This window comes from Quercus lobata, chromosome 7 (assembly GCF_001633185.2).
Source record: "Quercus lobata isolate SW786 chromosome 7, ValleyOak3.0 Primary Assembly, whole genome shotgun sequence".
In the NCBI taxonomy this organism is placed as follows: Eukaryota; Viridiplantae; Streptophyta; class Magnoliopsida; order Fagales; family Fagaceae; genus Quercus; species Quercus lobata.
Genome location: NC_044910.1, coordinates 47062532 through 47078994, shown reverse-complemented (window position 1 = coordinate 47078994; position 16463 = coordinate 47062532). Strand labels below are relative to the sequence as shown.

Below are 16463 nucleotides of genomic sequence, written 5' to 3'. Positions count from 1 at the left end.
GTAATAAATTCCAAAGTAATTCCAAATTCTAACAAATCCGGTTATTCAACAAACAGATTGGGAAGAATGAGAGTCATGGTTGGGGCGTTGTTGAGGCCGGCTCAGACTCTGACTCGGACTCGTGGCCCTGTCAGCCACCATGAACATGAGCAGCTGCGGTTCATGGCAATTAAACCGCCCACACGTGCTGCTGTTCATGGAACAAGGCTGCCCGTCGCTGACACCCTCAACAGAGAGGAATTGGAAGCGGAGATTAACAAAAGGAAAGAAGAGAAAGAAAACAAGAGAAAAGAGATAGAGAAGGCTGTGGACTCCCAACTCGAACTCTCCGATCATGACTCTTCTAATAAATCTCCTGTTGATTGACATTTTATTATTATATATAACAAACAGATTTCAATTTAAATTATGTAATTCAATTGTTCTCATTGTTTTCAATGCACTTTAATTCATTCACACTCATTCACCTACAACTAATATATTTTTTGGTGCGATAATCACTCTACAAGTATAAGTACTTGTAGGGTGTGAGGGCAAGAGCCGGGATTCAAGTCTCCTAAAAGGAGTTTCGTACACATATACACTTAAATTATGTTAGAGTAAAATTTCTATTTTGTATTAAAAAAAAAATACATTTCTCCCTCCCATGAAATTAGTTAGTGCACCCAATATGTACTAGAATCCTCTTCACATAAAAGTGAGTCTTATATGTGGGTGACATAGATGAGTTACATATTTCAGTGATTAGTGCAATTAATTATCGTTGGATAACATTTTGGACCGTTCTTTATGTGTAATATATTAAATTCTTTAACTAGATTCAAAAACATAAACACAATGAATTTAATTATTTTTGAAAAAAAAAAAAAAAAAGATAGTACTTGCTTAATTAGTCAGTACAACAATCTGTTTGAATTTAATTGAAGAACACATGTACAACATCTTAAAAAGCGTGCCTAAGTTTCACCATTTTTTAAATTTTGTTTTAAAGAGAGAGAAAGAAAGAATTAAAGTGTGTTGAAACTTGAAAAAAATGAATCTAGGTACCTCAACTTAATGGGACCATACTTCATAAGCAAATGGCCTAGGCCTAAAGTCAACCTAGTTACTATTTGTCAAATTTCATATTAATGACAAACAACTGATAAGTGATAACCACTCATTTTAATTGTGTGGCTTTGTAAAGTTATGTAACTTTAGGAGCACGTATTCACACCACCGTATATCCTTGGTGCAATGGTTACTTCACAAGTATAAATGCTTGTGGAGTGTGAGAGGCAAGAGTCGGAGTTCAAGTCTCCAAGAGGGAGTTTCACACACATATACACTTAGATTAAATTAAAGTAGAATTCTATCTTATTAAAAATAAAAAAAAAAATAAAAAATAAAAAAAAGGGGATCATGTATTCACGTGCACATGCTAAACATGGAAAAATTAATCAAGAAATATGCATTACTCGTGAAAAACACTTTACATTATCTCTCTAAAAAAAAACACTTTACATTTTCCACGAAAGAGATAATTGTTGTTTTGTAGTTAGGTGATATTGACATATTTTTCCATATTAGAGAATTTGTGTTCAAATTTCCTCCCCATTTTATTGTTGTAAAAAAGAAAAGAAAAAAAAAGTATAAATGTTTTATTATACTCATCCCATAATATTGAATCTTTTTTTCTTGGGCAAATTACAAATTACCCACTTGTTATTTGGTCGAAATTTAAGTTGCCTACTTATGATTTGAAAGTTGACATTTTACTCATCTGAGATTTGACTGAAATTTAAGTTGTTTACCTGTGGTTTGAAATCTTATGATACAAGTGTTCTACTGGATTTTTTTTGATCTTGTATTTTTATATTTTTGTGTTTTTGAAGGAAAGAGACATAAAATTTGAGTAAAATTACATATTTAGCCATGTTTTTAACAGATATGTATTACGGAACTCTAACTGAGTTAATTTCAGGTAAGTAAAATGTCAAATTTTAAACCCCAAGTACGTAACTTAAATTTCGGTCAAACCATAGGTGGTTTGAAATCTTATGATGCAAGTGTTCCGCTAGATTCTTTTTTATCTTATATTTTTATTTTTATTTTTAGAGGAGAGAAACATAAAAGTGGAACATACTGAGGTGTGTTACAGAACTCTAACTTAGCTAACCTCAGGTGGGTAAAGTGTCAAATTTTAATCCATAAGTAGGCAACTTAAATTTCAACCAAACTACAAATGAGTAAGTTGTAATTTACCATTTTTTATGGTTATATAAAAAAAATTATTTATTTTTATTTTAAAAGGTTATATAAAAAGTTAATCGGTACATTAATGCCCAGAAAAAGTATTTAATGTTCCTTAAAGAATTGTTAACAAAAACCTTATAATATTTTTTAATTTAGATAGTTATAATATACTACTAATTTGAATTTTTTTTTTCCCCTAAGACAAGACCCCCCAAGTATTTTGTGAATGAGGGGTGCTAATTTAGCTACAAAGCCCTTATAAAAATAAAATAAAATAAAAATTCTTATAATTTGAAACACTACGATCAAACAATTAAAATCAAATTATATCCTATCATCGAAAGCGATATTGTGACTTCGATTCCTCTTAAGGGCTATTGCTCCTTGCAGAACCTCATTTGGATTTCACAAGCATTGGTCATTCAACGGGAGATAGTAACCGAAATCAAAACCAAGTATATCGTTGACATAATTTTTAGATATTGTGAAACGTTTTAAACGAGGGGAATGATGGAGTGTCCTATATCACAGCGGATGCTACACCGTATTTTTCACGTGCATGGTTCGATTCCCATTCAAGAGCTTGACATTCTCTTATTATTGGTAACACAAGTTTCGGTGATAAGCATATTTGTCAAACGAATTCAGTATATGGTACCATAATGTTTTTTTTTTTCAAGTGAAAAGGAAGGCATTGAAAAAGAAAACACAATCTAAGTCTATTTTAAGTTGACTCTCTTGCATCTTCTAATGGAAAGAGTGCCAAAAAGCCCTTGGTTTGGATCACATTTTCCACCTATGATGGTAAGTTGTCCTCCACAATTGCATCCAACTTGCCAAACTTGACCCACTCCCACCCAAAAAAAAAAAAAAAGCATGAACCACTCTTTTTCTATTCTTTTTGTTAGGACTTCAATACAAGACATCACAGTTGTGATAATTGTATGTAGTAGATAATTGTACAGAGTTATTTAGAACAAGCATCAAAGTATTGTACATTGTTAGTTGGAGTGTTGAGCTGTAATATGTGTACCTTGCGGTTAGTTAGTTAGTTACTACTAACAGTACCACAATAACTAATACAAGACTGAGATGATTGTAACGAGAAGAACTGAATAAGAATGCATTTGCTTAGTTCTCATTGAGACTAGCTTGGAGGTTGATTCCCTTGAAGAATCATTGGAGGACTAATTCCTTCGAAGAACTACCATATTGAGTGAGTAAGAAAATTGGAGAGTTAGAATCATTGAGGATTCTACCATTTTGGAACCGCGTCCGGTTTGACAAGCATGAGTTTTGCCAAAGAATTTGGAGTGATGCTACCTTTGCAATAATTTCACAACAATTTCATAACAAATTTTTTATGACAAATTGTTATCCGTGAATAAATAAATAATTTCAGTGGTGAGCCCAAATTAGAATTAGCAACAACTTATCACTTAGAATTTGTTGTTAAAAGGTAGATATTGCATTACTCAAATAATTTTGGTAAAAAATTAATGGTAGGAAATTAACATAAACTATATGGTATTTATACTTTGCATCATAAATTAGTAATTATCATCCTAATTGTAATAAATCTTATAGATAATGCCATCTAATTGATGGTGAGATTTAATGTACAGTAGTCAGTGTACATTACCCAATCCCGATAAGTATAGATATCAACACATACATTTGTTAAAAATATTGACTCAATTATCGTAATATATATCTTATCAAAAAAAATTATCCTAAATTGTTTTATATATATATATATATATAGAGAGAGAGAGAGAGAGAGAGAGAGAAATTTTCACTGTCATGAATTATGGGTGTTTCCTGTTTCACTGTCATGGAAGTTTCCTCCTAGGAGACTATGTCTCAAGACTCAGTCTAGAAGATTGATTTGTAAATGTTTTCCATATGGTCCAACAGGTGACTTCTTCGAAAGATCTTTGATGGTCGGCTCAAGTATTAGTGGTGCTAATGGCTCAAGCATGAGACACGCAAAAAATATACCATGCACCAATCACCATGGTACGTACGATCGATGACGGTTGATATGTATGAAAAAACTATTAAGCGGTAGGGAAACAATCCAAACAGGTGTAAAACATGGTGGATGTAACATACATGGGGCAGTATTTGTTGCACACTCTAGTGCCCCCACGCATAAGTCTGCAAACAACTAAAAACGTGCATTGAAGACACAATTTTTAAGTTAGAAACTATGCCTTCAACTCCCATCTTTTTCAGTTGTTGCGTACTTGTGTGTCTGTGCCATTGACGCAGGGCCAGCTCAACCCTCAGGCGAATTAGGCAATTGCCTAAGGCCCCCAAGTGGAAGGGGGCCCCAAAATTTTAGAAAAGAAGGAATAGTGGGGGCAAAAAAAAAAAAAAAAATAGTTTCAGATGAATTAAAAATATCCAGCACATCCTTTTAACCAAAAAACAAAATTTTGGTAGATCCCCTTAAACATTGGTTCTAAACAAAATTATTGTCCAAAAATAACATTATTATCCTCTAGAAAAACCAAAAATCAATAAGATAAACTACAAATCCGGTTTAAGAGATCAACCACAAAACAATCACAAATCAAAACAAATAAAACAACTCAAATCCCTAAATTTTTAGTTTTACCGTTTCCTCTGCTTCTTTCTCTCTACTCTCCGCCTCTTTCAACTGCTCAAGCAAGCTACAAGCTTTCTTCGCCTCTCTAACTCTCATTCCTTCTCTGAATCTCTGATTCTCTGCTCTCCAAAGTCTCTACCTCTCTCAATTGCTCTAGGACTTTGAGTTTTCTAATACAGTGCGGTGCGTATCAGGTATAATATTTGGGCACTTGGCTTTCAGTTCAGCCTTTCTCTTCATTTTATTTGTCCAATAGGCCTGCCTCCTGCCTGGACGTTTCACTTTATTTGGGCCTTCAATTTTTTTTTTTAAATAAATCCTGCATTTTTTTTGTTTGGGGGGGGGGGGGGTTTATAGATAATAGATACAATTTGTTTTGGTGTTTTTTTTTTTTTTGTGGTTCTTGTCAATAAGTCTTGTGTTATGCCTGTGCTTAAATTTTTGTTATTCTTGTGCTTAATTTTTTTTTTCTTTTAATCTTGTGTGTTTATATATATATATATATATATATATAGTTAGTGGTAATATATTGAATAAGTCTTTATTTATGCAAGTTGAGATTGTTAAAAACTTGTTATTGTTCGGTGAAACTACAACAATACTTTTTATATAAATCAGGTTCTATTTCTCATTTTCTCTACACTTGAAAGTTATTTTTTATTTTAGTTTTTATAAATATATTGTTTGATTAGAAATGTCTACTAAAAAATATGCATCTGGATATGAAAAATTTAAAAAAAATAAAAATAAAAATTTAATTGAGTCTCAAAAAGGATCAATGGATAAATTTGTTATTAGTAATAAAAAAAATATATAACACAAAATTTAGATGAAAATATTACAAATGAGCAAGAAATTCACCAAAAAGAGTTAGAAGATAATGAAATGATACAATTGCAAGATAATGAAATGATACGATTGAAAAAGAGATGTTAGAAGAACTTGAATATAAAAATTTAATTAGTCAATTTGCATCTCAAAAGGCAAGAAAAATAGATTTTGAATGAAATATATTATAATATAAAAATATTAAATGAATATTAATTTAATTAATATATATAAGTATAAAAAAAAACTCAATTTTTAGTTCTCGCCTAAGGCCCCAAAATGTCAAGGATCGACCTTGCATTGACGTGCGATGCTTGTTAAGGTTTGTCTATATTTATGTGGGAAAATTTTATTGCACGTCAATGGCACAGACACACAAGTACGCAACAACTGAAAAAGATGGGAGTTTAAGTTAAACTCCCATCTTTTTTAGTTGTTGCGTACTTGTGTGTCTGTACCATTGACGTGCAATAAAATTTTCCCACATAAATATAGACAAACCTTAACAAGCACCGTGCAGTGCTTGTTAAGGTTAAAATAATATGGGTCCCACTTAATAAAAAAATTAAATAGTTGGGAGAAATTGTATAAAACTAATCCTAAAGCCTATAAAATTGACGGAATACTAACATAAAGACAAAAATTCTGACACAAAGTTTGGTGTTAACGAGCACCTATATATCCTTCCTTACACAAAAAATTATTCACACATAAGGCTTTTCTAGGATTTACACCCTAAAATCTAATTTGTATGACATTTCTTTAATAAATAATAGTGTATTGTTATCTAATAATTATATGAACATTGGAAATTATCTATAATCCATGAGATGCATTGTATGTAATTTAATATGAGAATGAAATTCGCATACAGAAAATCTAAATCACAGTTCCACGTAAACTCATAAATCTTAGTTTGTAGTTGATGATGAAATTGAGCATTTCATATTATTAGAGCATAACATGTCAATGATGATGATCTACTTGATCATAGAAGTGGAGACTTCATATTAATATGTTGGTGTATTTGGAATACTTTAAACTAGATTGTTGTGAATTGTTATTCTATAAACTACTATCACTTACAAAAAGATCTCCTGACTACTAAACACATTAACTCTCAATCCTATTGTGGACTCAAACATGAAATATATGTTACTTTGATGTATGCGAAAGTGAGATCTTGTATAGTCAATATTTCAGTATATTGGGCAATCACATATAGCGCTAGCGTTGTGAGAACATTATTCCTCAAGATGGAATCCATAATTTTAATAAGAGATAAGAAACATCCTCTTGAGACAAATTTAATGATAATTAATTATTCAAAATATCACATTTGATTATTTTAGTAAGGATTTACTTTATATTCCTTGGAATTAGATTCCAAGAAAATAAGAATAATCTAGAAATTAAGTGTGCGTTTGGCATGGATTATTTTGGCCAACTTATTATACTATTCAGCTTATTTTTGCTATTATTCATAGGTCTCATTGCACTATTTGGTACTATTTATGGATTCCACTGTACTATTTCAGCTAACTTTTACCTTTATCTACAATACTTTCAGCAAAAAAAAAATTCAATTTCAGTCAAATAAGTAAATTCCAAACGGGCACTAAATTAGAGACTCAAGGACTTAAGATATAGTGTTAATAAAGTGACAGTAATCCATTTGCACCATCAAGGTTAAATGTTCGATGTAACACCAACCTATCTCTATGAGTAAAGTTCATCAAATTTTGAAATTTTGTGTAATTTGTGTTTGGCTATGGAGAAATGGCAGGAAAGGAAGAGAAAGTGACACGGTTTAAAGGGCAAAATAGTAATTGCATTTTTCACATTTTTTGTCCTCTTTTCTCTCTCCAGTTTGGGGGATTGAAATTTGTATCTCATGTGGAAGATCACCCACTCCATATTCCTTCCCCTTCATTTTCTTTCATCAACCAAACTATGGAAAACTCGTATTTTTTCCTAACTTCCCTTCCCCTCTTTTTCATCCTCCTCCTTTTCAACCCAACTGAATTAACATAGAGTGAGGGTATACATATTTGGTATATTGCCACATGATAGTTACACTCCATTTGTTTCTATGAAAAATTTTAAGTGAAGACAATTTTTTACTTTTTTTTTTTGTGTAATAGATGAAAAAAAAATTATCTCCTGATTTTTCTTATTTAACTAAGTATGAGATAGAGTTATTTTCTACTACCTTATTTAGCATGCCATGGATTTAATTTTTAAACAATTCTATCTAGTTTCAAGCTAATTAAACAAGAAAAGTTAAAAGATAACTTTTGAACTCATTTTAAATTTGTTACTGAATATTAAAAAATGAGATAACTTTTTAGAAAATAAAATGCTATTCCAATAGAGAAGTATTTCTAATTGATTTTGTATTTTTCTTTATAGAGAAGTGTTTCTAACTAATATTAAAGCAAATAAAGAGAATTTTTTTTTTTTCCTGTTTAAACATCAATAGAATCCAGGTTCCCAGATCTCCACGTAGTTTATACCGTAACTATACCACCGACAATAAATTTTTGTCTATATATAGAGTGCTGCAATCTTGGATTCCTCACAACGAAGTTTTGTGTAGCTCCTCTACGAAAAAATTTGGCCATTAACCTGTCTTTGGTTTCAGGGATTATTGTCTGAGATTCACTTGGTTTTGAATTGAAAGAGAGAGATGGAAGTCGTGCAAGTACTTCACATGAACAAGGGAGCAGGCGAAACTAGCTATGCTAAGAACTCAAAAGTTCAGGTTCGGCTAATCGGCTTCCTTTATCTGAATCATTACATATTCAGTATGAATTTGATCTTCAAGTAATTTTTATCTTCCAAAACATGAAAAACAAATAGCAAAACCTTTATCATTCAATTAAAATGTTGGAAATATCATGCCCATGTTTTTCACTTCACAATTCACATATTTTAGCTATTTATTGTTTGTTTAGATGCAGCTTAAAACTTATTACTATTAGAATACACTTAGAAAATAAAAAGCTTTACATAAGCAAATAAAACTATAAAATTGAAAATCTTTCAATAAGTTTTGTGTACTAACTATAATGGGGGAGACTAATTCATATTCATTATTATTATTATTATTATTATTTTTTTTTTTTTTTTTTTTTTTTTTGTAGAGCAAGATAATATCTATCACAAAGACTGTAACCGAGGAAGCCATAATTGAACTATTGTGCAAAAATTTGCCGGAGAGCATGGGCATTGCTGACTTGGGTTGCTCATCGGGACCCAACACCTTAACTGTGATCTCAGAGATAATAGATATCATATATTCCAAATGCAGCAACCTAGGCTGCCCAACTCCAGAACTTAGAATCTGCTTGAATGATCTTTATAGCAACGATTTCAATGATGTATTTGGGTCATTACCAGCTTTTTACAACAAACTGAAGGAAGAGAAGGGTACGGATTTTGGGCAGTGTTTCATTACAGGTGTGCCTGGTTCTTTCTATGGTAGATTGTTTCCGAGAAAAAGCATGCACTTTGTGCACTCTTCTTCCAGCCTCCACTGGCTCTCCCAGGTTTGTATATGTGTTTCCATTATTCTTGTCATCATGTTCATATGTAAGTATACGAAGCAAAAGAAAGGACAACGTTAGGGGTCAATTAACAGGGTTGACACATGAAATATGACCGTGCGTGATTTGCAAGCTGGTTTGCAGCGTTTTACCCCCCCAAAAAAAAACACACACACACACAAATAGTCTCGGAGGTATAAGGCACACCCTTATGTGAGAACCGAAACACTGCTTCAAGACTACATAAAAATTGTCTATATTTTATATAACTAATTAAAAACATGAGTCATTTTTTCAGTTTTAAAACATGGTGCATATGGTATGAATCAAACTTTGTCAAAACTTTAATCCAAACTTTATGATATAGGATAATAGGACCCGCATTAATCGTGAAAATGTTAACAACTCAAGGCTTGTCCTTTTGAGTTTAATGTAAATTAGCATCTATACTTGTTCTAACAATACTTTTTTAGTATATATTTGTTCTAACAACTTGTCTTTTGGAAGTATAATGTAAGAAAGCTATTAATTAAATATTAATTAGAGCTAATTTTGTCTTTGATAATGTAGATAGAATAAGGCTAGGAATACATAATACAAATTTGTCTATCTTATTTTGGGTAGAAAATGAATTTTTGCAACCAAAACTTTACAAATTGATGTGTAATATATTATATAAAAATCTTACAAATTGATGTGTCATAAATCATATAAAAATGTTTAAGATATTTGTTTATTATTTTATTGGAGTGAAACTAATCACACTTATTGTGGTTTGTATGCCCTCTTATAAAATTGGTGGTAACATTTTTTTTTTTGTTTTTTTTGAGAAAGAAATTGGTGGTAACTTTATTATTTTTCATATTGTTATAGAATCATATTATAAATTTTATTACATAAATCTTATAACAAATGTGTTAACTTTTAAAGATGGAATAAAAATGTAGTTAGTATTTTTTTTTTTAAATTATATTGTCAATGTGAGACTAATCTAATTCATGGTGTTGGAAGACTTTTACATTAAAATTGATACTAGTAAGTCTAACATTTTCTTATATTATATTATTCCAGTAAATGTTTTGAGACTTGCCGATTATCTTCTTTTTTTACATGAACCGGCCAATTATCTAAAAAAACTATTTGTGGTTTTAGAACACTCATACCCAATATTAGCTCAAAATGAATCCGGACAATTATTAAATTGGTGATGTTAATTAGTAGCCACAATCTCATTAGTGCATAACGACGAAACTGGACCACAATACCAGACTTCAGGAACGGTTTCACATCAACCAAATGTAAAATTCAAAAGTAGTACGTGAGTATTCAACTGTTCCATTAATTGCACTTGAAAATTGGGGGGGAGGGGGTGTTTGCCTTTACACACAAAGGTTTGGCGCTTTTGATGTTGGATCCTTGTCTGGAATTGTACAATGTTGGATCGGAGGGTTGAACCGTTAATGTCGTTCATGATTATTAAATTTAATTAGTACTTCCACGCTATAATTCATTCAATAATGATTGATGTTCATATCCAGTGCATTTGTAAACTAAACACAATATGATACGGACTGTCCATTGCACAAATGCATTGGATAAAGCTTATAGTTGTAACTGTTGTATCTCTTGTAGCCTAAATTACCTATTATCACAAAAGCTAAAACTATTAAAATATGATAAATTTAATTATTTAACCACATTTTTTTTCAATGAAAGTCTAATAATAGATGGATCATCTACAGTAAAGTTAGAATGGTTATGACAAATGATGATTCCTGTTGGTAAATTACAAGGGAAAGTGTGATAATAATTATTTCACATAAAAAAATTTTGAATAGTTTTTGAATTATAAGGGAAGGTTGATAAGTTAAAGAGATTTGTAGTTTAATGATGTTGTCAAGTTCTTTCCAATATGACTCACAAGCAATTGATTGTTTTACGTACAGGTTCCTTCTGGGCTGGACAGCAAGGCTAGCACAGGCATAAACAAGGGGAGGATATACATATCTAAGACCAGCCCACAAAGCGTCTTAGATTCATACATGCTGCAATTCCAGAAGGATTTTTCACTGTTCCTCAAATCACGTTCAAATGAAATAGTACCGGGAGGGTGCATGGTCTTGTCGTTCACAGGCAGGAAATCTATGGACCCTACCTCCATAGAAAGTTGCCATCAATGGGAACTCCTCGCCCAGGCATTGATGAACATGGTCTCAGAGGTATACGTTGTATTGATAATCCACAATAATTTCTCGTAAACTAATAACATAGGAGCAACAATCGGGTCCAATGTACAAGAGCAATAGACCAATTAAGATGCAAACACGTGACAAGAGAATTGGACCTAACGGTCCCATAATATAGAAGTAGTGCATGTATTATTAATAAAACTTTTCTTGTAGGCTAATTATTTCTTTGATTAATTGCAGGGTCTAGTCCCAGAGGAAAAGGTAGACACATTCAATGCACCCTATTATGGTCCATGTGCCGAAGAGCTAGAATTAGAGGTACAAAAAGAAGGATCATTCATTATGGATCGGCTGGAAGCGTTTGAGATTGATTGGGATGGAGGTGTAGACATGCCAAACACAATTAATGGGACACTTTCAAGTGGGCAGCGAGTGGCCAAGACCATAAGGGCTGTGATTGAGTCAATGCTGGAATCTCATTTTGGAAGAGATATAATGGATGATTTATTTCAGAGGCATGCTGATTTAGTGGACAAGCACTTGGCAAAAACTAGAACCAAGTACACAAACTTGGTCATTCACCTTGTAAGAAAGGGTTGAAAAATGTAAAGGCCTATGGAATCACATTATATCTTATATGTGATTTGGACTTAATGTCCTAAATTAACTAAGTTTTTTTATGTCAACACAGTCCGTAGAATAATGAAATTATCTCTATTTGAAATTGATTAATTTTATAGTTAAAATTAAATATAATAAATTTTAAAATGTTCAATTTGCGACAATTTGTACACTATTAGCATATGTACTATTTGTTGTAAAATCAATTAGAAATTGAAGGTCAAAGAAAAGCTCAATCCTCTTTGTTGTTTATTTTATTTATTGAAAATCCTTACCAAAAAAAACCCTTATTCTTCTAGGAATGGATTTTTTTTTTTTTTAAGTATAATATAATTTTGGGTTGAGTAGTGTGGAAAAAGTAAAAATCAATATATTTTCTTAACTTGGATGTTCGATGTAGAGCTGTGAATGAGTTTGGTCAATTAAATTGATGCACCAGAAGTTTATGATTAGTCATTTACATTTATTTTGAATACAAGTTGAGCTTTGAGCCTATCAATAAACAAAATTATATGTTTAACTTAGGTTCATTTTCTTATCAAACAATCTAACATTGCAACTAGAATTTTTTATTTCTTTACAAATATATGGTATAAATTAGAGAAACTAAATTGTGATTGAAATTAATGATTTTTTTAATGTTAGAAATTAATGATTTAAGTTAATTAGAAAGATGATTTCCGTTTGTAAGGACACGATTCCTGCGCGGCCCAGTGACATTTTTGGGTTCACGCGGGAGAGATCCCTCACAATACGATTTGTAGAGAGTGGGCTTGAAAAGCTTGGGCTTGGTCACGGGGGGATGGTCCGGTCTGGATTTCAGAAAGATCCCTATGGAAAATGGACTGGGCCTAAACATTTAAAGCCCCGCCATGCTGCCACTTCTGAGAATGGGTTCCTCGGACTTGATCCGAGGACCCTTGTGGTCCTTTCCGGCTATCCAACGGAGGACTTTCTCTGTTCTATGCATGGATCGTTCCGGCGATCTTCTTCATGAAGTCTCCTTTTTTCTCCCCCCCCTCCGCTAGATTCACTTACTTCTCCTTTTATACTAGTGTGCGTTCGATGTCCTTCGTCCACGTGTAGGGTCAGTCTTTACAAATACTGACATTGGTCCCATCAGTCTAATCCCGAAATTGTTGGGGATGACTTGATAAAGCTGTAGAGTACGGTTCTGTCAGGCATTGGGCCTTATCCAGAAGGGTATTTAGGGTAATCGCCCCAAGGTATTTTGGATTTCCTTACGAATTTATCCCTTTATTCTGGGCGGATTATGGGCCTGCCGAGGACTAGACTGTCCTCGGCTGCCTCCCAAAAATTGGTCCGTGCTCGGCGTCATGGAGCTTGGGCCACAGTTCTCCTCGGATTGGGCCCTCGGACTCTCTAAGGGCAAATGGGCCTGGTCCACGAATTGCTGGGCCCCACAATAGCCCCTCAAAACCCTTCTATCCGAATTCCGGATTGGAAAGGAGGGTTTTGGCAAACCCGGGCCCTTAATATGGCCCATTTAGCTTGATCCCGCATTTATGTGAGCGGTTTCCCAGGAAGTTAGGCGGTTTTTGAGGGATTCCTTTTAATCCGCTCGGAATCTGCTCCTGCCGCTTGGATGTCCCAGACGCGCCCTTAATGAATTCCCCTTAACGAGGCTCATTTATATCCGGCGGCTCATTTGATAAGGTGGAGAAGTGGAACGGACGCCTCTTTTTTCTTCAGATTCTTTGGGAAGGTTGAATGCATTTAATGCCATCCGTTCTGCTCTTCCTATAAGAAGGCAAGCAGGAGGCCATCACTTTCGTACTAACTCCCTTCTATTCTTCTGAGATCGCAACAAATGATGAAGAAATCATGCCCCTCCTCTAGACACCATATTCTGATAAAACTTGAAATGGCTCGATCAGGGCAAGGGTGGCGCAGACTTAAGATCTGTCTCGCCTCTCTTTCAGCCAAAATCCGAAGCAGGAACTCGTCGTGTCGAACTCTCGGCGTGACTGAGTCGAGAACAACCAAGACCAACACCACCCAGCTCCTCATGAGCATACCTAATATGGCACCAACGTGTTAGGAGTCAGGACTGAGGCAGGGGTTAAGTGCTTCTACTTCTCCCTCTTTTGCTCCTTGGTGCCCTCCTCCGCTTTCCTCTTATAGTCTTCCCAGCACCAGTTCCGTCTTGGTGCCTTCCCTTTTCCCTCTTTTACTCCTTTTCTTTCTTTTCATCCCTTCTCTCTTCTTCTCCTCCTTCTTTACTCATGTCCTCCATCTTCCTCCTTCATCTCCTCCATCTTCTTCATTGATTTCTTCCTTACTATTTCCTTCTCCTTCAATTCTTCTTCCTTCTCCTTCAATTCTTCTTCCTTGTTCTTCATCCTTTTCCGAAGAAGGTTCTTGTCATGATATGAGCAATGTTGAGGCAGAGACTGAAGAGACCTTGAAGATGAGTTTTAGAAGAAGCTTGACTGTTTACTTCTCTGTACTGCGAGTGTTATCGTTGCTTCAGCAGTTCTCCTTTTGTATAGGCTTGTTTGAGCCCTTTTTCGTACATTGTAATAATCTCTTATATTAATAAAAGTGTTTATTATTTCATTTTGCATATTCCGTTTATGTTTTTGTATATTGGTAAATGCTGCTCGGCTCAATGAGAAAGTATCTAAACCGATGACAACTAAGACCAAAATACTTGATAATAAAAAGATGTTGCCATAACTCTAATATAAGTGTTTGGCCCAATAAGGCCGACCAGTGAAAAGTAATGATTACCCATGCTGGCCGAGGAGAGAACTGGAGGCTTGATGCCGTGTTTGGGTCCGAGGACCATACAAGGCCTTGATTCTATCCAAAACTCGTAATAATAATAATTTTTATACTTGGTTTCCCCATAGGCTTGAGTCCGAGGACCATGCAAGGCCTTGGTTCAGTCCATAACTTGTAATAATAATAATTTTTATACTTGGTTTCCCCATAGGCTTGAGTCCGAGGACCATGCAAGGCCTTGGTTCAGTCCATAACTTGTAATAATAATAGTTTTTATACTTGGTTTCCCCATAGGCTTGAGTCCGAGGACCATGCAAGGCCTTGGTTCAGTCCATAACTTGTAATAATAATAGTTTTTATACTTGGTTTCCCCATAGGCTTGAGTCCGAGGACCATGCAAGGCCTTGGTTCAGTCCATAACTTGTAATAATAATAATTTTTATACTTGGTTTCCCCATAGGCTTGAGTCCGAGGACCATGCAAGGCCTTGGTTCTGTTTTATTCCCTCTCCTTAGGTATCCCGTACGCGGCCGGGCAGGAGGTTGTCCTCGGCATTAGTTATTACCCGGCGTGGGCCGTAGTCCGTGGGCCATCATGTAGTAAGGGCATGGGCCGCGAATTTACTAGGCCCACGGATCATGAGATATTTCCATAATCTTTGGCCACGCGGTACTTTTGGGTGTCCCGATGTTCGAGGTGCACCTCGACGAGGCTCCTTTAGTCTTGTCGTTGCAGAGGTTTGTTGGAAGTCGAGCTGGAGACGTTTTGTCTGTAGCGTTCCTCGGGAAGCTGCGCTAATTAAATGCCACCACCCTATCTCCTCAAATAAATAAGAGAGCAAGTTTCCTTGCCTAGGCACCAGCTCCTTAGTCTCCTCCTTCAGCTTCCTCCCGCAGCAAGTCATGTTTGAGACGAGGGTCGGGGAAGAAAAACTCTCTCCGCCGCAAAGGCGCCACGTTCTCCTCAGGCTCAGAAGAGTGATATACGGGCAACGAAGGCATAGATTCAAAGAAATATTCCCTTATGACAGAGGGGAGAGGGTGTTTCCCACGCTTTTAGTCAAAATCCGAAGCAGGTTCTGGTCATGCCAGATTTTTGGTATGTCCGAAGAAGGAATTTCCACCATCAGCACTGTCTACCTTGCAGCCGGCAAATTTCTGCGGGGGCTTCCCAACTTCCGGCTCCCTGCATCTTCTTTGTAGATGGTGTTAGCCTGAGGTCAGGTTCCTTTACTGCCTGAGTTTCGGGCACGTGAAAGCGTTGAGGATGAAACGAGGTCTTGAGGCAGTAGCCAACCTCTCCCTTGTGCTACCTGCATCCTCCCCACTGCGGCGTGAGGCTCAAGTTGGGCTCCTTTGCTGCCGGAGCTATGGGCATGCGAAAGCATGGGGGAAGGGACAAGGCCTCGAAGCAGTAGCCCACCTCTCGTCTGTGCTACCTCCTCGGCCTTCTCTTGCTTCCTTGTAACTTTCCTTTCTATCATGTAGCAAGTTTTATCACAAGTTGATTTCAGCTTTTTGTTGTATGCTGTACTGTTTCTTTGTTTTAATAAGAAAGGAAATTTTGCCTACTTATTTTGAATACTACTCTTTTTGCAACATTATTTTGTGGAAGGGTGTGCTCCCTGTGTCTGTTTCTTCAATGATACTTAGAGCAGGAAGTTTTGAAACATAATCCAAT

At 34.9% G+C, this 16463-nt stretch overlaps 1 protein-coding gene across 1 annotated transcript; it reads left to right on the top strand.

Moving 5' to 3' along the window:
* The first annotated feature begins 8224 nt into the window (after positions 1–8224).
* On the top strand, positions 8225–12085 carry LOC115953652 (jasmonate O-methyltransferase-like). The gene is made up of 4 exons (XM_031071396.1): positions 8225–8441; positions 8824–9228; positions 11172–11444; positions 11655–12085. Exons 1-4 carry the CDS (start codon positions 8367–8369, stop codon positions 12012–12014), a joined length of 1113 nt encoding a protein of 370 aa, XP_030927256.1. The 5' UTR covers positions 8225–8366; the 3' UTR covers positions 12015–12085.
* The last annotated feature ends 4378 nt before the right edge of the window (positions 12086–16463 follow it).